General features: G+C 45.3%; 1 protein-coding gene across 1 annotated transcript in view; it reads right to left on the bottom strand.

Moving 5' to 3' along the window:
- The window catches only part of LAMA3 (laminin subunit alpha 3), a 407,718-nt gene that overhangs the window by 141,583 nt on the left and 242,018 nt on the right, over positions 1-24,117 (bottom strand). Inside the window, 3 exon segments of the mRNA XM_030188133.1 lie at positions 10,102-10,246; positions 14,047-14,248; positions 18,612-18,823. Of these exon segments, the coding sequence (XP_030043993.1) occupies positions 10,102-10,246; positions 14,047-14,248; positions 18,612-18,823 (559 nt within the window).

The raw sequence follows: 24,117 nt of genomic DNA, 5'->3' as shown, positions 1-24,117 counted from the left end.
CATACCTGTCTAAACAGCTGGATGGAGTGGCTAAAGGATGGCCAGCCTGCATGAGGGCCATTGCAGCAACAGCCTTACTGGTCCAGGAAGCTGATAAGCTGACCTTGGGGCAAGAACTGGTTGTTAAAGTCCCCCACGCAGTTCTTACCCTCATGGAGTATAAGGGCAACCACTGGTTTACAAATAACCGCATGGTTAAGTATCAAGCTAGCTTGTGTGAGAATCCACGGATACACCTGGAAACAGTAGCTACATTCAATCCCGCCACTCTTTTGCCAGCATCTGAGGGACCACCGGATCATGACTGTATCCAAACCATGGATGAAGTGTATTCCAGTCGACCAGATCTTAAAGATGTTCCGTGGAGGGACCCAGATGTAATTTATTTCACAGATGGAAGCAGTTATGTGGAGAACTCCAAGCGATTGGCAGGCTATGCTGTGGTGACAGAAGACAAGGTGATAGAAGCAAGAGCCCTGCCCCAAGGAACTTCAGCCCAGAAAGCAGAACTTGTGGCCCTCATACGAGCTCTGGAGCTAGCAGCAGGACTGGTAACCAACATTTATACTGATTCCAAGTATGCCTTCACAACTCTACATGCTCATGGAGCTTTGTATAAGGAAAAGGGACTCATAAATGCTGCAGGCCAACCTGTTAAGTATGGACCTGAAATACTTCAGCTGCTAGAGGCTGTTTGGGCCCCTAAGAAGGTAGCTGTCATTCACTGCAGGGGACACCAAAGGGTAGATACTCCAGTGGCCCGAGGGAACCGCCATGCTGATCGGGTGGCCAAGGAAGCTGCTCGAGGACCCCCAGCAAGTACTGTGACTCCCCTGTTCCAAATTCGACTGCAAGAATGGACGCCTATGTATACCCAAATGGAAGAGAAATGGGCTCAAGAGGAAGGTGCGGTAAGGAGACCTGATGGCTGGTTACATCTCCCTGATACCAGAGTTCTGGTGCCACGCCACCTAGCTTGGCCTGTAGTGTCTCAAGCTCATGACCTATCACACTTAGGGAAAACAGCACTAGCCCGCCTACTCAGTCGAGTAGTGGTGCTGGAAGGATTGGATAGTCTGGTTGCCACTGCCTCTGCCCGATGTACTCTTTGTGCCCAGAATAATGCTCGTCAGGGACCCCGTATTCCACCAGGAGTTCAGTCTAGAGGACTAACACCCTTTGAGTCTCTAGTTATAGACTTCACAGAAATGCCCAGGAGCGGTAGGCTCCGATACCTCTTGGTCATGGTCTGTACCTTTTCTGGGTGGGTGGAAGCATATCCTACAGTTACTGAGAAAGCCACAGAAGTAGCTCGAGCCCTCCTTAGGGATGTCATCCCCAGGTATGGACTGCCCCTTGCTATAGGTTCAGATAATGGTCCCGCCTTTGTTGAAGCTACACTTCAGGCCCTGTCCCGCGCATTGCGCATTACCTGGAAATTGCATTGTGCTTATCGTCCCCAGAGTTCAGGGCAGGTTGAGCGGGCAAACAGAACCTTGAAAAATAGCCTAGCAAAGATTTGTCAGGAAACCCAACTGAAATGGCCACAGGCACTGCCACTAGCCCTCTTCCGCCTCCGATGCACTCCAACTAAAGGAACAGCCCTCTCTCCCTTTGAAATTGTGTATGGGAAGCCCCCAGCCATTTTGCAGGGAATTAAGGGAGACATAAGTACATAAGTACATAAGTAGTGCCATACTGGGAAAGACCAAAGGTCCATCTAGCCCAGCATCCTGTCACCGACAGTGGCCAATCCAGGTCAAGGGCACCTGGCACGCTCCCCAAACGTAAAAACATTCCAGACAAGTTATACCTAAAAATGAGGAATTTTTCCAGTCCATTTAATAGCGGTCTATGGACTTGTCCTTTAGGAATCTATCTAACCCCTTTTTAAACTCCGTCAAGCTAACCGCCCGTACCACGTTCTCCGGCAATGAATTCCAGAGTCTAATTACACGTTGGGTGAAGAAAAATTTTCTCCGATTCGTTTTAAATTTACCACACTGTAGCTTCAACTCATGCCCTCTAGTCCTAGTATTTTTGGATAGCGTGAACAGTCGCTTCACATCCACCCGATCCATTCCACTCATTATTTTATACACTTCTATCATATCTCCCCTCAGCCGTCTCTTCTCCAAGCTGAAAAGCCCTAGCCTTCTCAGCCTCTCTTCATAGGAAAGTCGTCCCATCCCCACTATCATTTTCGTCGCCCTTCGCTGTACCTTTTCCAATTCTACTATATCTTTTTTGAGATACGGAGACCAGTACTGAACACAATACTCCAGGTGCGGTCGCACCATGGAGCGATACAACGGCATTATAACATCCGCACACCTGGACTCCATACCCTTCTTAATAACACCCAACATTCTATTCGCTTTCCTAGCCGCAGCAGCACACTGAGCAGAAGGTTTCAGCGTATCATCGACGACGACACCCAGATCCCTTTCTTGATCCGTAACTCCTAACGCGGAACCTTGCAAGACGTAGCTATAATTCGGGTTCCTCTTACCCACATGCATCACTTTGCACTTGTCAACATTGAACTTCATCTGCCACTTGCACGCCCATTCTCCCAGTCTCGCAAGGTCCTCCTGTAATCGTTCACATTCCTCCTGCGACTTGACGACCCTGAATAATTTTGTGTCATCGGCGAATTTAATTACCTCACTAGTTATTCCCATCTCTAGGTCATTTATAAATACATTAAAAAGCAACGGACCCAGCACAGACCCCTGCGGGACCCCACTAACTACCCTCCTCCACTGAGAATACTGGCCACGCAATCCTACTCTCTGCTTCCTATCTTTCAACCAGTTCTTAATCCATAATAATACCCTACCTCCGATTCCATGACTCTGCAATTTCTTCAGGAGTCTTTCGTGCGGCACTTTGTCAAACGCCTTCTGAAAATCCAGATATACAATATCAACCGGCTCCCCATTGTCCACATGTTTGCTTACCCCCTCAAAAAAATGCATTAGATTGGTGAGGCAAGACTTCCCTTCACTAAATCCGTGCTGACTTTGTCTCATCAGTCCATGTTTTTGTATATGCTCTGCAATTTTATTCTTAATAATAGCCTCCACCATCTTGCCCGGCACCGACGTCAGACTCACCGGTCTATAATTTCCCGGATCTCCTCTGGAACCTTTCTTAAAAATCGGAGTAACATTGGCTACCCTCCAGTCTTCCGGTATTACACTCGATTTTAGGGACAGATTGCATATTTCTAACAGTAGCTCCGCAAGTTCATTTTTTAGTTCTATTAATACTCTGGGATGAATACCATCAGGTCCCGGTGATTTACTACTCTTCAGCTTGCTGAACTGACCCATTACATCCTCCAAGGTTACAGAGAATTTGTTTAGTTTCTCCGACTCCCCCGCTTCAAATATTCTTTGAATAATCCCATAGGGATTTTAGGGATTTTAGGGTCTGCCCAGGTACAGGAGCAGGTAGCCCTCTTGGGCAAGATAATTTCTGAGCTTCAGTCTTATGTGAGAGAAATAAACCCTGTCCCCTTCCAGGCTCAGGTACATTCCTTCCTGCCAGGGGATAGAGTTTGGGTGAAAGACTGGAGGCTCCAGCCTTTGGGGCCCCGATGGAAAGGACCTTTTACTGTTTTGCTTTCTACCCCTGCAGCTGTGAAGGTCGCAGGGATAACTCCATGGGTCCATTGGTCTCGAATTAAGTCTGCTGACCAGACTGAGCCCAGCACGGATCAGACGGAGCCTAAACAGTGGAGAGCAGAAAGAGATCCAGCGGAGCCATTGAAGTTGCGCTTGACCCGAACCAAAGAATCTACTAGCTGAAAAGAAGGGTCAACTGCATACTGCAGGAGCTGCTGAACTTCGGCTTCACACTGAGACTCTTTCTGTCCAGAATCTGGCTTTCTTGGAATTTGAGAGCTTGATCCTTGTCAGTTGAGGGTCTATCCCAACTGGTATAAGAACTCAAAGACTGAGAACATTATATGAGAGTAATCTGTGATTAGCACAGACTGTTGAAATATTATTGCTTAATTAGTTTGCTGTATTTGTTTTAGATTAGGAAGAAAGAAAATGTTAGTAGTTTGGATGCTTTTGTTGTTTTCTACTCCTTGCCTCCTTGTTCCTAAAACCCCAACTCGTTCCAACCTTTGGTTACACTCAGTCCAGGAACTAATTAGCCAGGCAAAGATTACTTCCCCTTGTATTGTGTGTTCCCGATTTTCTCCTTATACTACAGATGTCCCAGCTGTTCCTGTTCCTGTGCAGCTCCCAGCTCTTATACCTCCCTACTTTTCGAGTTCAGGTCCTTGGAGCCAGGATTATACTTGGTGGTCCTTTTATAATGCTACTTTTCAGCTTGGAGAAGAGACGGCTGAGGGGAGATATGATAGAAGTGTATAAAATAATGAGTGGAATGGATCGGGTGGATGTGAAGCGACTGTTCACGCTATCCAAAAATACTAGGACTAGAGGGCATGAGTTGAAGCTACAGTGTGGTAAATTTAAAACGAATCGGAGAAAATTTTTCTTCACCCAACGTGTAATTAGACTCTGGAATTCATTGCCGGAGAACGTGGTACGGGCGGTTAGCTTGACGGAGTTTAAAAAGGGGTTAGATAGATTCCTAAAGGACAAGTCCATAGACCGCTATTAAATGGACTGGAAAAATTCCTCATTTTTAGGTATAACTTGTCTGGAATGTTTTTACGTTTGGGGAGCGTGCCAGGTGCCCTTGACCTGGATTGGCCACTGTCGGTGACAGGATGCTGGGCTAGATGGACCTTTGGTCTTTCCCAGTATGGCACTACTTATGTACTTATGTACTTATGTACTTCCCCTTCTGATTCTTCTCTAAGGCCAGTTTTTACGTCTCCCTATCCAGCTTCTGGAGTGTTTTGTTTAACAAGAGACATCTCAACTGTTCTTCCCATTCCCTGTAACTATACTAATGTTCTCCCAGAGAAGGAGGAACCTGTGTGGGTAGTTTCTCCAGGTACTCCTATGTGTCCTACTACCATACCTGCAGATTATGACCAAGGTGATTATCTGGCTCCTAACTATACTACTGAGAAGACTATAGTGTCCCATCCTATTTTCTACTTTCATAAGTCCCCGGGGTATGAAGGGGTTGCATCATATGAGCGGTCTGTTACAATTGGGGATTGGCACCTATGGTGTACAAAGTCTCCATTTCTTCTTCGTTCCCCCTGGGATAGGGGCTCGCATTATGGGCATCCTAATCTCCATCCTGTGCCTACATTTATTGGGAACTTTCGTCGCCCTCTCCTTGGTCATTACTGGCTCTGTGATAATGTCCTCCACATGATTCTTCCCCCCACATATGATTTTTGTGTATTGGTAACCTTGAATTATTTTCCTAAAGTTATTCCTCTTCTCAAACCACCATCCCCGCACCGCTCTAAGCGAGAGGCCTTGTCCTTACCCTCCTCCGTTGCCACAGAGGATGAGGCGATTGAATTAGCCCTCCAGTATATTAATTCTACTTATCCTCTGACTAAAAAGAGACTTGTAGCCCTTTCTGCCACGGCCTGGATTCCAATTGGGGGCCCGGTAGCGGGTATTACTGAACTAGGTATGGCCACCCGGAGACTTCAATCCCTACTCCATGTTTTAGTTCATGAGCTGAACGTGGTAGTCAATGCATTGCAGGATCAAATTAATGAATTAAGTATAGTTTCTCGGTATAACCGTATGGGTCTTGACTATCTCTTTGCAGCCCAGGGTGGCCTCTGCACAGTGCTAAATTCTTCAGAGTGCTGTACTATTGTCATAAATAGGACGCATGTAGTTAGGCATGCCATGGATAAAGTCCTACAGTTGGCCAGCCTTAATGTGGAGGATTACCGAGGAGGATTAGACCTTACCTCCTGGTGGTGGTCATTGACCTCCTGGATACGTCCCTTGTTCATTTCCCTAATAGTCTTAGTTTTAGCAGGGTTGTTGTTTTGTTTCCTGGCCTCATGTGCTTCGGCAGTATGCCGTCGGACCTTAACAAGTAGGGTAATGGTGGTTCATAAGTCTATTCCTAGTTAGGACCACCATAATCTCCAGAGTTTGAGTTGTGAGACTTATCTCTGCATAAGCTGATTTTAGTCTCAAAGGGGGGAATGAGGCAGCCATGGGCATAATATATATAAGAAGGGTTAATTCTGTTTAACTATTTTAAATTCTCAGTTTTGCAAGTAAAGTGAAGGTATGCCAGATGGTTCATATTATTTCAATGTCTGGCTTGGCTGAGCCAAAGGTTAGAAAGGTCAGAGACAGGAATTTCTTTCACCCTTGTGAATAATGAATGCTAGCTCAACATTTGTATACTGTTAGGCATACTGTAGTTTAAAGCTGAAATACTATTTCAGAAGTTCTTGATATGTAGATTTTGTTATAAGGAGATAGCTTAGATATATAGACCATTATAAGTATGTAGAATATGTCTTATAAGGATGCTTACTTTAGAATATGCTGTATTCTGTGTAAATTAATAATTCTGTGTGGAATGTTTGTTCAACTCTCTGTCTGACGTTCTGAGTAGGGCTGCAGTGAAGAGATCAACATGTGGTTTGACTTAGCCATAGTTCTGGCTGGTTCAATGTATAAGCTGATAGGTGAAAGAGGTCAGGACTAGTCAGCTCTCTTCTCCTTGATTAATTATAGGTAAAATGTAGAAATGGTCTTGAAAGTAATAACCTGATATGTATGCCATTAAGTAAGATTGGCCCTTGACCCCTTTAATGAATGCCAGAGTTTAGTTAGCAGTTAGTACTAGGAATATGAGAAATCAATCATAATAACATGCAGGAGTTCTGGAGACCAAATGTCTGGTGTAAGGGGCCCCAGGTCACAGGTCAGTTTAGGATGTCTGGAACCTATGTAACTGATATTTGTATGGAACTGATTGGTTGAGGCAAGGTAATCAATCTATTCCTTAACCAATTGGAGAGTAAGGGGGCTAGGCTAGGCTAGATAGAACTGTATTTAAGTGGGAGAAGAAGCAGGTTACGTCAGAAGGAGCTCAGAAGAGAGAGAAGGACAGAAGGAACAGACAGAAGAAGGAGAAGACAGCATAAGAAGAGAAGCAGCTGAGACAGAAGCCACAAAGACACAGAGAGCTGAGAGAAAGACACAGAGAGCTGAGAGAGAGACAAAGAGAGCTGAGAAAGAGAAGAAGAGACTTAATGCTGATGTTCTACTTTGTTTGCTGGCAAATAAAGAAGATTTCTCTCTCATTCTGGTGTGCTATCTGACTTCTGAAGTATCATAAATTCATGCATCCATTCCTGCAACATTTTGGTGATGTGCATTTCTTCAGTATTATTTGTTTAACCTGCCATAACATATATGAGGGCTCTTTATGTAACTGAGCACATTTCTTCTCTCTCAGTATAAAATTTTACAATCTGTATGCTTAAAACTAGATACCTGTAGCTGCGGCAGCACTGTGTTAACCTCAGATAGGTTGATTATTCTGATTTTCCATAAACAGTTTCTTAGGTGCATTTTATTGGAGCCTATTGTATATCTCACTTCATAATGATATGGGCACCATTTCATTGTACCATAGCTTGTTTCAGGAATAGATTTGTCTTTCCTGCATGCAGTTATTACTATGCTTCAGCTTTATGGTATTCTCTGTTGACTGAATTAGCTCAGATTCAGTGGGGCTTCAAATCACTGTCTCATCGGTACTTAATCTCCCTGTCTCTTTGGTCACAGTCTCATATGTGCTTAACCTCCCAGTCTCACTTGGCCTCCATATCTTTAAATAAGCTTAGTTTCCACCTCATAGTCTTAGCTCTGCTTTCACTTCGTAGACTCAGCTCTGTTTAACCTTAAAAACTCTTGCACTTCACCTCACTCTCTCAGTGGTGCTTAACCTCGCAGACTCAACTATATTTACCGTCTCAAATTCACCTGTGTTGTACCTCTCATAGTCCGCAGTGCTTAGCCTCACTAACTTAGCTGTCTTTAGGTTCACTGTCTCAGCTTTACTACTACATCTCACATATTCAACTGTATTGTTCTCAGAATCTCACCTGTGCTTGACCTCACAGTCTCTCTTGTGTATGACCTCACAGACTCTCCTGTGCTTCAGCTCACAGACTCAACTGTGGTTGACTTCAGGCTCAGCTGCATTTAAACTCACGGACTCAACTGTGAGGGTAAATGACCTCAGAAACCCTTAGACACCAGTGATTTGGACTGATAGGCTCAGGGATCCTACAGGAAGGTGGGATCCTTTGGAGGAAAAGGGGGCTCTTGGGAGGGGGAGCAGGGCTGCAGAGAGGGGGGGCAAAATTCCCCAGGCCCGGGCCTCCAAGGGGGGCCCAGCGCTGCAGTCCCCGGTCTCACACGCCCGCAGCTCTGTCGACAGCCCCCCTCCATCCGCCGCTGGGACAGGCCCCCTGCATTCAAATCACAGCACCTCACCTCCGTGTTAAAGCGCAGCGGCAGATTGCCTCCCTTCGGGCCTTCCCTCCATGTCCCGCCCTCGTCTGATGTAACTTTCTGTTTCCGCGAGGGCGGGTCACAGGGAGGGAAAGCCTGAAGGGAGGCGATCTGCCGCTGCGCTTTCACACGGAGGTGAGGTGCTGTGATTTGAATGCAGGGGGCCCGGCCTGGTAGCAGACGGAGGGGTGCTGTCGACGGGGCTGGGGGTGGGTGGGTGGAGACTGGGGACTGCGGCGCGGTGGCCTCAGTGGGGGGGGGGGGGGGGGGCGGTGGTGGCGGGGTCCTGGGTGGCCTTGCCCCGGGCCCAGCCCAGTCTCTCAGCAGCCCTGGGGGGGAGTGTGTGTTCAGGGATGGTATCTTTTAGGGGAAGTGAGAGCGCATTCTTTTTTCATGTGCCTTTAAGATACCGGGGGTTAGTGGCAGGAATAGTACAGCTTGTGAGTTGATTGCAAGCTCCATTATTCATGTACTGCGGGAGTCACTAATTTGTAGTGCTGAGATACCACAGGTTAGCTTTTACCACACCTAAATAATTGCTCCCCTAAAGAGCATGTCTTGGGTTAGCCTAACCTTGTTTTCTTTCTAAGTATCCATAGGTTTATCCTTACTTTCTCCCCATAATGTGAACTTGAATTAAATGTGCTTTTTGGATTGTATTTTGTGGTTTCCTTTTTATTTATTGCAATTTCTTATTTCAATGTATTTAGAATTACTATATTAAATTAAAAAAAAAGAAATTGTGTGTGTTTTGATCTAAATTAACTTCCAACACAGTAAAAGCCCCACAGAACCAGATAGGTTGTCAAGCGATAGCTTACGGGGCGGGGCCATCAGAAGAGTCAGGAGAGATGAGTGGACACCCAGGGCAATGCTTCTGCCACCATTGTAAGTAAACTCCAACCCAGCCAATTCTGTGTGGCCATACCATTCAAATGGGGCAGCTGGCTGGCTCGTAACATCAGAGGGAGAATCTCTTTTCCCTCCATGCAGTCTGGCCATGATATTGGAGGAAAAAGCCTCTCAAATCACAATATCAGACAGAAGACACCAAGACACTACTTAGACTGACAGTCATGGCAGCAAGCATTTGAATCCTTCTGACTGAGGGAAGTGGTAATTGAAAAGCCTGAGATGATGCATGAACAGTTTGGGGGTTCCTCTATTTAAATGGTTCCCCTTAGTCTCCTATTAAGCTCATATCTATCTGAGAAAGGATTCAGCTCTTCAAAATCAATTCTAGCTTCCCTGATCCTAGGCCAGGTGTCTGCATGGTTTTGATCCAAACTGTACTCTCCTTTTTCAGAGGAGACAATGTGTCATGTTTACACAATTTCTTAAGCATATACTACATTAAATCATAAGTCATGACATTCTTCATCTTAGTATGCAAAGTAAATTTCAGCTCTTGCCTTTTGGCTCTCTATATCCTGACCCAGTTCACAAACTTCAACTTTATCAAACATCTTTGCTATACCTATGTACCCATACATTGTAAGCCGCACTGAACCTGCTATTTAGTGGGAAAAAGCGGGGTATAAATGCTACAAATAAATAAATAAATAAATAAATCTAACATCAAAGGGCGCATTATGATAGCACAAATGTATCTCTCCCAACCAGGTAGACCTTCAGTTTAGCTAACCTTGCAAAGGCAGCTTCCTGTGTGAGGATCACAGACATCTGGCTCTGTCCCAGCTCTATCACATCCACAGGGAATGCACTCTGGAAAACGGTAATAGCCAGGAGCACAGCGATTGCATTGCCGGCCTCCTATTCTTGGTTTACATCTTTACCATTAACAAAAAAAGAAAAAGAAAAGAAAGAGAGGGAAAGCATTAATGCAAACAGATAATTCATTTACAAAAAGTATAAATGCCTTGAGTAACTATAGAAACTTTCATAACTTTATTTTTTAATGTCTCATAATTAAAAATGGGGAAGCCTTAGCAAAGTCAGGCTGATAGTTGAAAGATTAGCCTCTGCTCCCCTAGGAGCAAAAACTGAATCCAAGATATACCTCAACATTTTGAAGGCTTGTACAACATTTATCGCGAATTTCTTCTCGGAGTCAGACAGCTCAACATGTTACAGTTTTACAGGTCTAAGAGTACGAGCACCATATGACACACATTTGGAAAGATAACCTTCGTACTTGAAAGAAAAACCTTGCCATTTGCCTTCAGGGGTTTCACGTTCTACTCAAGACTGTCCATGAGTGATTCCATTAGTAACAATGAGAAGTAAAATGAAAAAAGGATGTTCAGAGCCCTATCAGTGGGGGAACCCAGGAAGTGGAATCCTCTTCTATCTGCTATAAGGCTCCTTTTAACGTTTCCATTTCATTTAATAAAAAGCCAATTTTTTCTGCCTTGATCATAAGCAGATATTTATCTGATACCATACTATGGGACGGATAAGTGCTAAGGATTTTAGTGATACAGAGCTTCTCTTTAGATGGGTAAATTCTAGCAGTACGTATGTGCACTCTTTTCCACCAGTGCACACGTGAGAACTAATGCTTGTGCCTAAAATTTAAGGTTAAGCATGTATCTGATTAGGCTAGTAGTCATTAAAGGAACATAGGTGTTTACTTTCCTTTATAGAATACGGTCCTACTGCCCACCCACCAAGCCGCCTGTTATAGCACTGCACCCAGGTGTTCAAAGTATGTAACTAAATCTCATGATTAGCCAGACTGCTAATGTGTGCCCCCAGGTCAAGCTGAGGAAACACTGCCATAGGTCATTGTTGATCTTTGTTTTTTCCCCCCTTCAGTTCTTTAGAACTGGAAAGGAAACTGGGCAGACTAACAGGGGGATGATCAGAAGCAAACACCGGCGCTAGAGGCTGTTAGCACCATACTACCGCTGGTGTTTGCTAACGCCCCATGATCAGAGCCCTCGAGCATGTGAACACAACTAGCATGCAAATGCATGCTAAACAGGGCTAAACATATTCATCCCCAATGATCAGCGGCCAGCGCGCCAAAGATTGGGTCATTGGCTACGGCAAACCCTACGCCAGCTCCGAGCTGGCGTTAGGGTTTGCAGATCATTGGGGAGGAATGGTGAGCCCTGTCCAGCATGCATTTGCATGCTTGCAGGCCCCCATTCCTCCCAACAGCAAACCTGCCAGCGACAGGGGGCTGGAAGTCTGGCGGACCTCTGGTCCACCCAATGATCCCCCCAGGTTCAGGGAGGGCTGAAGATCCGGTGGGTCTCCAGCCACCCTAACTCCCCCAGCAAAAGGTCCCTGGTGGCCTAGTGGGCGAACAACCAATCCCCCCCCCCCCCAGCGACAGGGTGGCTGGAGGTCCGCTGGACCTCCGGTCCCCCCCAACGATCCCCCCCAGGTTCATGGAGCACTGGAGATCCAGCGGGTCTCCAGCCCCCCCTAACTCCCCCAGCAAAGGGTCCCTGGTGACCTAGTGGGCGACTAACCAACCCCCCAGTGACAGAGAAACTCCCTTATATGGTGTATTGCCCCGCCCAGCGCATCCCAGGATACACTGGGCAGGGTTGGACGCTGCCACTTTGCGGCGTTGCAGGAAGAGGAGGGAGGCAGGCTACCCTCCCTCCTCCAACACACAAGGTAGGGGGGTAGGGGGGACTGGTGGACCCCTTGCTGGGGGACTAGGGGGGCTGGAGACCCACCAGATCTCCAGCCCTCCCTGAACCTGGGGAGCGGATCATCGGGACCTCCAGCCCCCCTGTTGCTGGGGGGGGGGGGGGTTGGTTGGTTGTCCACTAAGCCACCAGGGACCCTTTGCTGGGGGAGTTAGGGGGGTTGGAGACCCACCAGACCTACAGCCCTCCCTGAACCTGGGGGAGGGGGATCGTCGGGGGGACCAGAGGTCCGCCGGACCTCCGGCCCCCGTTGCTCAGGGCAGGGGTAGTTGGGAGCTGGGCTAAGGCCATTAGGTTTATTTTATATAGGGCACTGGACAATAGTGAGATTTTCTATCACCATCAATCTGTAGCAGATTTAAACTGTTAAATAAGACCATTACCAGGAACTTGGTGCTCTGGGCAAAATCAGTTATGTAGATCTGGTGGTTGGCTCACATATGGGTTTGCCAGTGGAGTGAATATACCACTGAGGGGCCGGTCTGGAGGTTAACTAGATATCAACAGATTTTGTCATCTTGTCTAAGACAACATGTAATTCTAAAGTTGTCATTTATGCAATCCTATGCCCATGCAACCTGTTGTATATAGGTCGCACAAATAGAACCATCAAGGAATGCTTAAATGAACATAAATCTCACATTAAACGTAAAATTTTAACAGCACCATTAGTAACCCATTGGGTTGAAAAAGCCCATACTATTTCTGATTTAAGGTGGAGGATTATAGATAAAATAAGATTTAAGGTGGAGGATTATAGATAAAAATAACAAGTAGGGTAGGAGGGAGGTGATGTGACAGCTCTATTAAATATGAAGGAGCAACGTTGGATATATCAGTTGAATACCATACATCTGGGAGGTTTAAACTTGGAGACAGATTGGGGGGAGGAGGTCTGTGCTTTAATCAGCCATTGTGTTTTGCATGTATTCCCTTTAGGTAGGTGGGGTTCTGGAGAGCAGTTGAGTGATGTCCTTTATATATACTGGGCATCTTAATGACCGGTTGCCATTTTGAAAATGAGATGAAGTATATGCAAAAGCTAAGGTGATTGAAGAGTTAGGTGGGGATTATCTTAAAATTAGTTGGGATAAGAGCTGGGTCACTAATATACTATTACTATTTTACAGGATCAGATCCTAAAGCAGGTTCTCAAAACATGGACCACGTCGGTGTGGGGCCGTTAATATTCAATTAAAACTGCTGATAAAGCTAAGTAGTGTTTTATTTATAAAATCTCTAAAATATTATAAAAAGTTTCTAAGGTATATATTGAAGGTTAGATGGACCGATGACGATTACAGTGAGTTACTGAGCTGTGTCTCAGAGTGAAACGAGTCACTGCTGAGGTCAAATGGATAATACCCACTACCTTTATCTATACTAAATAGTTCAGTGTTGGGTTTCTGTATGTTCTTGGATCTATCACCCCCATTGTAGAGTTACAGACTATTTAAATTGATTTATTGCATATGGGGGAAGGCTAGGCTGTGACTAGCCAGCTCTGGGAGCTCATGGGTGTTTTTAGTGGTGGGAAGAGTATACAGATGTGGTCACTACGACTGACTCCACCATCTGACTGCTCCACTCCCTGGATTTGTGAGTTCGACAGGAGCCCATCTTCTTCACTGGTATCAATGGTCCTACTAGTAATCTAGAGATGAAATACTCTGCAACCCCATGCAGTTCCCTGGAGTAATAATGTACTCTTCATTTGCCAAAATACAGAGCCTCTATTTATCTAGCTGCTCTAGAGAGTGGTCTTACCAAATACTCATAGGGCAGCTCATGCTAAAGTTAGCTGCAGTACATTTTACATACATTTTCTACATTTTGGAGAGGCTGGGGAAAGGGAAGAAGCTACCACAATTTTTTTTTATTGAATCCCCTATATTCAACCCCCCCCCCCCCCCCCCCATGCACATTCATGGTTTTTCTGTAGCTTCAAAATTCAAACTTACTTGCACTGGCCACTGTCTTTATCACATTCTGCGCTGGGAAATTTTACACCATCTCTTGAGCAGTTGCAGCCTTCACATCCAACCAGTGGATGGTAGCTGAAGGACTGTGCCTCACACACTTCACATTTGGGCTTCAATGTTTGCGGGGGACAGATACATTTGCCGGTTACTTCATCACAAAGACGCTGACCACAATTGCACACTAGGTTTGGAAAAACAAAATTCTGTATGCAGATATCAATACAACTAGAAAACATGAGCATAGCAAAGTGCTGAAGCAGGAAGAGTATGTGACCACATTCACATATTAATGAGATGCAAAGCACACAAATGCCAGGAAAGCCGTAAATAATCAGAACAAATCCAGATAGATATCATCAATTTACTTTCTGTAAATTGAATAACACAGCTTGTGTTGAACTTTACAAGCTGCACCATTTATGGAAAAACAACATCAACTTTGAACTGGTATTATTTTTCCTGCCCAGGAGCATCGGGTCGCTAAAGTGCTGCCCCAGGCACCATCTTAAAGGGACCAGACCTGTAATAGCAAATGCAATCTCTCCCCTCTCTTTCCCAGCAAAGACTCCCTGAACAGGACTCCTTACTCCCACCCACTGATATCTGGCTTTGTTCTGATTTTTTACCGTTTCATAAATTGGTGATAGCTTGGCTTTTTATATAAGCTTATTAATTTGGATTACTTGGGCAGTTTTAAGGGAGGTCTTTGTTGACTGAACTGCTTTACCCCCCCCCCCCCCCCCCCACACACACACTTTTACAAAGCTGCTAGCACGGCTTTGTAAAAGGGGAGGTTAGTTAGGAATGGAAAAAAAATTATGACTGTATGATGAAAATGATAAATGAGAGAATGTGGGAGGGTGGATAGGCTATTGTAAATTGCTTTGGGCTCCCCGTATTCTGACCCAGTCCACAAACTTCTACTTTATCAATCAAAGGCACTTTAGGTGTTTTAGGAAAGCGATACATAAGCATGCTGAAATAAATAAATAAATATTGTTACTTCTCCAAGCCCAACCTGCCACTGGGATTCTACTCCAAAAATGTGGGTAATTTTCAAAAACCATTTAACCATGGAAATGGCTACTTAGAGAAGCAAAAAAAAACACCCCCCCCCCCCCCATGGGGGTCTTTTGAACATTGCTCTCTTTGAAGGTCATTTTATTACTGGGCAGTGCCTAGACTGTGAAGGCATATATGCACATAGCTTGCATTCATTAGGCAACACATGCACCGCTGTGGCATTATATAATTTCCCCAATGGAAAACAGACACAGACATTTACACCAGCAAACAGCTCATCTAAGAGGTCCTTTTACTAAGGTACTAAGGTGCACTAACAGATTTAGGGCACACTTAGTGTGCATTAAGTTCCATGCAGCCCATAGGAATACAACGGGATGTGCTGCATTTAGCACACCTTAGCAAAAAGACCCCTAATTATAATAATACTAACAAACATTGCAGCCCTGCCCACCCTCAGAAATACCTTTGCATATACTGTGAAAAAATACATGCTATGTGCTGGAAGAGTATACTCTTCTGTGTTTTTGCCGCCAGACAATTTTATAAGTATCTGTTTCTGTGTGTAAAATGCTGTTTTATGTGCAATAAGGAGGTGATTCTCAAAAGGTTGCCAAAATGTAGGCACTGGTCATCCCTCTATGCTGAGCAGGAGTCCTTCGCCTATAGTGCTGCGGGTGGGAGGTGCTGTTTCACTATCACATTTTCAATAGTGAGGGACAGGCAAGCTCCTCACGTCTCCACAGAACCTGTCTCTAGTGATTGAAAGCACAAAATTGAAGGACCCAGGGATGGTTTTAGACACGGTGGGGCCCAGGGCAGAAATTAAGGAGGGGGCCCCTGATCTTTTCTCCCCCGATCTCACCACCTGCATTGCTTCTATGCGGTCTGGGCATCTCTTCCTCTTCTCCCCACCAGGGGCCTAACCAGACTTCAAGGTGAAAGGGGGCCAGAGGCCAAAGTGAGGGGGCACATTTTGGTCCCCCTCCCCACCACCCCCCACCGCCGCCTTGTCGCCTCCCACCCACCTACCGCCACTGCTGACGCACATGCCTTGGCTGGCGGGGGTCCCAAACCCCTGCCAGCTGAAGCGCATTTTCCAGTGCTGGTCTCTGGCGCCACTGCATTTCCTGCCCTGCTCTCTCTTCCCCTTATGTCATGCCCGGTATGCATGCTCAGTTTCACTAAAACGCATGTGCCAGATGTGAGGGGAAGAGACAGCAGGGCAGGAAATGCAGCGGCGTTGGAGACCAGCACTGGAAAAAATGCTTCAGCTGGCGGGGGTTGAGGACACCCGCCAGCCAAACCATGGGCACAGATCCAGTTTTGGGGGGCCCAGGCCCCCATGGCTGCCCATAGCTATGCCACTGCTCCCCACCACAGTCTGTCTCCCTCCCTTCCCTTGCGGTCTTCTTTAAAAATTTTATTTCCTTTCTCAGAGGGGACCCTGCGTGGCAGCCATCCTCACAAGCTACCTCCAACTGTCCCGAAGGTTTCCCTCTCTGCCGTGATCCACCCAGGCAGAAACAGGAAATTGAGTAGAGGGGGGGGCGGGTCGCAGCAGATAGGGAAAGCTTTGGGGCAGCCGCAAGCAGTTTGTAAGAATGGCTGCCACGTTGGGGCCCCTCTGAGAAGGGACATACATTTTGAAGATCAAGATGGTGAGGGGAGGGGAGGGGAAGGGAGCAGGAGATGGACCGTGGTGGGGAGAAGCAGAAGAGATACATGGACCTTGGGGCCCCCTGGAGCTGTGGACGATTCCCGCTCAGCTTAAAGGGCACAGTGGCTGGTACGATGTGTGCTAAGCACAAATTCTATGCTGTCAATTAAATGTGTAATTGCTGTTGTAGAATACTAGTGTAAGTCTATGGTTAGGCACCTAAATTTAGGTGCAAGCATTTACACGAGCTGCTGTCAGGCACGTAACTGACACTATTCTATAACCTGTGTGCTAGGTACGCCCCTGACCCACCCATCCTCTCTCAGGTCCACAGTCCTTTGCAGTTGCACGCTAAGGATTTTGCACACACAATTTGTAGAATCCTGACTAAGAGCTAGTAGGTTCCAAAAAGCACACAGGCAAGTGATCTACAAAATCCAGAACAGCAAAAAGAAGAGCAAATCCACGTAGTAAAAGCAACATAAACTTTCCTCTAACAGCCCAACATGCATAGGCGGTCGGTGGCCCAACTGTTTGAGGAGGCTAAAGGGGGCGGAGTTAGGGGTGGGCCAGGGGTGGAGCTTAAATCCATAATTGTCTGATAACACACAGAAAAAATAAATAAATAAAAATAAAAGTCACAATTAATACCTTTTATTAAATTTAGATATTAGATATGTATCATATGTCAAAGAATAAAGTGGTTGCTCAAAGCATATATTAACCACAATCGCTCAACTGCAAAACACTATGCACAACTTTGTGCAAAAACACACTCAAAACCTTACTGTACCATAAATATTACACTGGGCAGAACTTAATACACCAATATACCACTCATACGGAAAATGCAGACCATAAACAATATGAAACAAAGGATCATATCATCACAATTCTCATGTAGAGTCACAAAACACCCTAATTCATGTTTAATGTGGGATAAAATGCCATAAATAAGTAAATAAATATAAACTTTTAATGTTGAGCACCTGATTCTCAAAGTGGACATATTCCAAACACTATAATGAAAATAAAATTATCTTTTCTACCTTTGTTGTCTGGTGACTTTTTCTGATCATGCTGGCCCAGTATCCGATTCTGCTGCTATCTGTCCTCAGTGCAGGTCAGGAAGTCATCCTCGTTAAATATCTCCCTGGCAACCCAGGCACCTCCAGCCAACCCCCCCCCCCCCTGCTCTCCCAGCAGTAAAGTAAACAAATTAAACCATAAACCAATTTCTACAACTGGTTACACAAGGCTAGAGGGCTTTCACTGCAGCTCCTGCTGTGAGGCTGGAGGTAAATCAACAATTTAAACCCCTCAGGGGAGGCTTAGCCTGTCCAAGCCTCTTTTACCGGGCGCCTATGCCAACATGGCCATGTTTCACCCTTTCAAGGGCTACAGCAGGGGCTAAACATAAACCATCAGAATTTACTTGCTCCTGCTGTTTGTGTTAAGCCCCGTACGCAGCCCTTGAAAGGGCGAAACATGGCCATGTTGGGCCGTTTGAGGAAAGTTGTATGTTGTTTTACTTAGCTGTGTTGAATAAATATTGTGCTTTGCTCTTTTTTGCTGTATGAGCAATTAGGTACATAACTTATTAAGTGCCAATTAGCACCAATTAACACAAATTAGTCAATAATTGGCTACACACATAACTGACACTAATCTATAACTTGTACGCACAACTTTGTATACTAAGCATAAAATTGTACTCACAAGTTTATTAGGGGGTAAATGCTTATAAAATGACCCCCTAAAGGACTGGTTCATAAAAACATGGTTTCATGTAAACATCAGAAAGATGTGAGTATTTTGAAGTCAACAGCCTGCTGGGAATATTTACACCTGGGTTACTTACGCTTGCAGTATGGAAATCCATAGTAACCAGTTGCACACCGGGAACAGCGACGACCGATGATATTAGGTCTGCATGGACATTGTCCCCCTACAGGATTGCAGGTATGACTATGGGAACCGGTCCTGTGGCAATTACAGGGCACTGCTCCGTTTTTATAGAAAGCCACCAACGAGTTTACAGTGTTTTTGCAGAATTCTGATGCAGTCACAGAACTACCAAAATACATTAAAAAAGAAAAAAATCCCATAAAGAAAGTCGGAAAAAAAAGAGATGGGAAGTGTATCCTACATTAGGAAATAGAATATCCCTGCCAGGCAATTAGTGGAAAGATTAAAGAGATATCTGACAGCAGAAGCTTCTAGAACCTGACAACGTTTCAAACTGTTAAAAAGAGAAAAACAAAAATTACAGAAAAAAATGTGAAATCGTGCTTTTTATTTGATTTGATACATCTTGAAAGAGAACTTTCCACTAGGGTTATATGTTTGTGTTTAATTAATACCACACCAGGTTTCTGGAATTATTTCATCTAAAATAGGTTTCTACTTAACAGCGTCACCAATTAAAGATCTATTCTTCAAACACATGATGATTAAGAATATTCTGAATTTTTCTAACACACATACATCAAGCAGAGATAGTCATCCTGCATCCCATATAGGTCTTACTGCTACGTCATGGTTTGTTCTGAAAGTCTGGAAGAATCTCTCCTGCCCTGTTTGGAAAAGTATCCCAAGTTCCCTTACATGGAATGGGATCTGACTGGTTCACAGTGTGTGTGATGTAATTTGTGACCTCACAGCTAGGTATTGTGACTCTCTGACAGGCTGCTGAAGGAGACCACAGAGAGATCGACTTGAAGACTTTCAAAGGGAGTGATTTAAGAATACAATCTGAATGAATGCAGGGATGGCATTAGATCTTTAATACAACACCAATAACCAGGCTCCAGATCATCCTGAGGCTTCTGTCCAGTCACTTAAAAAAAAAAAAAATTATATACTATGCATAGATAAAACAATACAGGCATGAAAGGTTGGGTATCTCTTTGATAAAATATAAAATAAAACTGAGGTAAACAAGCATATTGTTTCTAGTCTGGAAAAGCCAGGGTTGGTTTGTGGAATGGATGCAGCACCATGGCAGTCGTCTTGGGTTCAGTCTCTAAGGGGTCCTTTTACCAAGCTGTGGTAAAAATTATTCTGTGGTAGTTTCAGTGGCTGTTTTTGCTGCACATCAGGGCCCTTTTTATCGCAGTGGGTAAAAAAGACCAAAAATCGACGTGGCCATGTGGTAAAATTGCATTTATCACATGGCTATGTGTGTGTGTGTTGGGGGGGGAGCACTTACCACCACCCATTGAGGTGGCATAAGGGCTCCCACGGTAACCTGGCGGTAACCGGGCAGCACCAATAACCACCGGGTTAGCACCGCTCTGATAATTACAAAAATAATTTCCATACGTGCTTGAGGCCAAACTACCGTTGGCGGTAGGTCCGGGTTGCCAGCAACCCTTTAGTAAAAGGTCCCCTAAGTGAGGTCTTCAGCTCCAGTATTCATAGCTCAGTGAGGAGGGAGATGTGCCCATTGCTTAGGGGAGATATCCAATAACTAGATTCAGCGCCCATGACTGCAATTTCTTGGAGGAGCTCTGGTGTGTGTACCTAGCTCAGGATTGTCTGTGCACAGACCAAACTAAGTTGAAGGAGGGTTGGGGATAAACATTAGGAGAAAAAAAATCCCCTGATAGTTATGAATAAAGCCTCATAGCATCAGAATCTGCCTGGGTCATAAGAAAAATAGCATGTGGAGGGTCTGCTTAAATCAGTGGTTTTCAAAATGGGGTGATATCATCAACGGATGGGGTCACAGAAAAAGGGCCACTCCCCTCTCTTTGAACTTCTGCTGTGAAATAGTCCATAGTGACAGTCAAAACGGGGCTTCCTGTTAACCTTGTGGGCACATGCTGACACACAGGCCCTGTGCTAACTGCTGATACTGTTGCCACCATCACTGCTCCTGCACTTCTCTTTTGGATCAGTGGGGAAGAAGTGAATGCATGAGGGGAGGGGGATGAAGACCTGCCATTTTGTTTGCATCATCATCTAGGGTCATGTGAATTTTCAGTTGTTAAAATGGGGACATATTGGAAAAAGTTTTAAAAATTCTGGATTAAATCATTACGAGGTTTTGCTCTGGTTTTTCTTTTCAGTGTATTGTTTCTGGGAACAGGAAAGAGAAAAGAATTTTGGATTTAGCTTATGCTTTTTCAGTTGCAGTTCAAGGTGAAACATATTGGCAACCCTAAGCTCTCATCAATAGCAAAAGTACCATTTTCATCCTGTAATCGGTTCTTTTATTAGATTGACTTCTGGTGCCATAGGTGGTCGGTGGCCCAACTGTTTGGGGAGGCTAAAGGAGGCGGGGTTAGGGGTGGGGCCAGGGGCGGGGCTTACATCCATAATTGTCTGACAACACAGAAAAAAAATAAGTAAAAATAAGTCACAATTAATACATTTTATTAAATTTAGATATTAAATATGTATCATATGTCAAAGAATAAAGTGGTTGCTCAAAGCATGTACTAACCACAATTGTTCAACTGCAAAAACACTATGCACAAATTTGTGCAAAAACACACTCATAAACCTTACTGTACCATAACACTGGGCAGACCCTAATAAACCAATATACCACCCATTCGGAAAATGCAGACCGTCAACAATATGAAACAAGGGATCATAATATCACAATTCTCATGTAGAGCCACAAAACACCCTTTTAGGGTGGAAAGTGTTCACAATGAGCTCCTTTTATGAACGACTATATGTAGATCCTTCAAGAGGTAGTGTGTCATGATTTAGGCTCTAAACCCCTTTCTGATGATTTGGTGCCACCTCAGTAAGGCCAATACACAATCCTGCTTATAATCGAACGAGAAAAACGCCCAAGTTCCGACCTAAATCGGGAGATGGACGTTTATCTCACAAAAACGAATAAAGCGGTATAATCGAAAGCCGATTTTTGGACGTTTTCAACTGCACTCCGTCGCGGATGCGGACAAAGTTGATGGGGGCATGTCAGAGGTGTGGCGAAGGCGGAACTGGGGCGTGGTTATCTGCCGAACAAAGATGGGCGCATTTCACCGATAATGGGAAAAAAGTATGCGTTTTTAGCTAGAATTCAGGACACTTTTCCTGGACCCTGTTTTTTCACGAATAAGGCCCCAAAAAGTGCCCTAAATGACCAGATGACCACTGGAGGGAATCGGGGATGACCTCCCCTGACTCCCCCCGTGGTCACTAACCCCCTCCCACCACAAAAAATGATGTTTCACAACTTTTTATTTTCACCCTCAAATGTCATACCCAGCTCCCTGACAGCAGTATGCAGGTCACTGGAGGAGTTGTTAGGGGGTGCAGTGGACTTCAGGCAGGTGGACCCAGGCCCATCCCCCCTACCTGTTACAATTGTGCTGCTTAATGCTTATTAGTCGTCCAACCCCCCCAAACCCACTGTACCCACATGTAGGTGCCCCCCTTCACCCCTTAGGGCTATAGTAATGGTGTAGACTTGTGGCCAGTGGGTTGTGAGGGGGATTTGGGGGGCTCAACACACAAGGGAAGGGTGCTATGCACCTGGGAGCTCTTTTACCTGTTTTTTTGGTTTTGTAAAAGTGCCCCCTAGGGTGCCCGGTTGATGTCCTGGCATGTGAGGGGGACCAGTGCACTACGAATCCTGGCCCCTCCCATGAACAAATGCCTTGGATTTATTCGTTTTTGAGCTGGGCGCTTTCATTTTCCATTATCGCTGAAAAACAAAAACGCCCAGCTCACACATTGTTGAATAAAACATGGGCGTCTATTTTTTCCCAAAATACGGTTCGGTCCACCCCTTCACGGACCCGTTCTTGGAGATAAACGCCCATGGAGATAGGCGTTTTCATTCAATTATGCCCCTCAATATCTCCACTGCAAAACACTATACACAAACTTGTGCAAAAACACACTCATAACCTTACCAAACCATAACAGTACTAATTCCAAGGACAGGACGAGCTACAACCTTAAGTGTGGAAAGGCACCACTGTAATTACACCGGGCTCTAAAACACCAGTGCACAACCTAGTGAAACAAAAAAACAAAACAAAAAGGGCTGAAAATACTACATGCTAGCAGAATACTGCACCTTGATCACATGAAAAACACGTGACACAACAGATATGAAGGCAAAATACTGAACTGGAAAGTTACCTCAAGAAGTCAGACTCAGCATGCAGCAATACTAGAAAAATTGAAACTTACATGCAAAACATCACAGATGCACATTTCCAAAAGCTGACATATTCCAGTTAATAAATTCTGAATAAAATACTTTTTTCTACCTTTGTTGTCTGATCATTTAGTTTTTCTATTTGCTTTGGTCCCAGTGTCTTCTGTTTTATGCAGTGTCTTCTTTCCATTTGATATTTTTTCTCTCACCATGTCCACCATCTTCCTGTGTCCTTATGCATCCTGTCTACCATCTGTAGCCCTGTCCCTATCCTCCAGTATCCCGATCCAGCTCTTAAATTCAACAGTTTCCCCTCCATCCATATCCAGCATTTCTCCTCACTCCCCTCCATCCATGTGCATATACTTCCCTCCCCTCCATCCATGTCCAGCACCTTCCCTCTTTCTCTCCTACCCTTCCATCCAGTATCATCCCTCTTTCTCTCTCCATCCTTCTACCCATTACCCTCTCCCAATCCTTCCGTCCATTTTCTCCCTCTATCTCCCCTTCCTTCTAGACAGTTCTCTCTCTTGACCCTTTTCCATTCAGCATGTCCTCTCTCACCCCATCCTTCCAGTGTCTTTCCTCTTTCCCTCCCTACCAGTGTCTTCCCTCATTCTGCCCCCTCCTTCCAGCATTTCTCCTCTTTTTCCCTCCTTTCATCCAGCCAGTATTTCTCAGTCTGACAGCTAGGATCTCCCCCAGTTTCTCCTGAGCAGCTTCTCTCTCTCTCCTGCCCATGTCCCCTCTTTCTCTCCCCATCTCTCTCTGGCTCTCCCCTGCTCTTCTCCATGTCCCTGGCTCTCCCCTGTTCTTTTCCATGGCCCCTCTTTCTCTCCCCATCTCTTTCTGACTCTCCCCTGCTTTTTTCCATGTCCCTGGCTCTCCCCTATTCCATGGCCCCTCTTTCTCTCCCCATCTCTTTCTGGCTCTCCCCTGCTTTTTTCCATGTCCCTGGCTCTCCCCTACTCTTTTCCATGGCCCCTCTTTCTCTCCCCATCTCTTTCTGGCTCTCCCCTGCTTTTTTCCATGTCCATGGCTCTCCCCTGCTCTTTTCCATGTCCACTCTTTCTCTCCCTATCACTCTCTGGCTCTCCACTGCTCTTGTTCATATCCCCTGGCTCTCCCCTGCTCTCCCTCTCTCTCCTCCTACCGTTTCCAGCCAGTGGCCACGTTCTCTTCTCTCCCTCCGGCCCAGGCCTCTTTACAGCAGCACTGACAGCAGAAGAAAAAG

This window comes from Microcaecilia unicolor, chromosome 1 (genome assembly GCF_901765095.1).
Source record: "Microcaecilia unicolor chromosome 1, aMicUni1.1, whole genome shotgun sequence".
Taxonomy (NCBI): Eukaryota; Metazoa; Chordata; class Amphibia; order Gymnophiona; family Siphonopidae; genus Microcaecilia; species Microcaecilia unicolor.
This window is presented reverse-complemented; position numbering and strand designations above follow the sequence as displayed.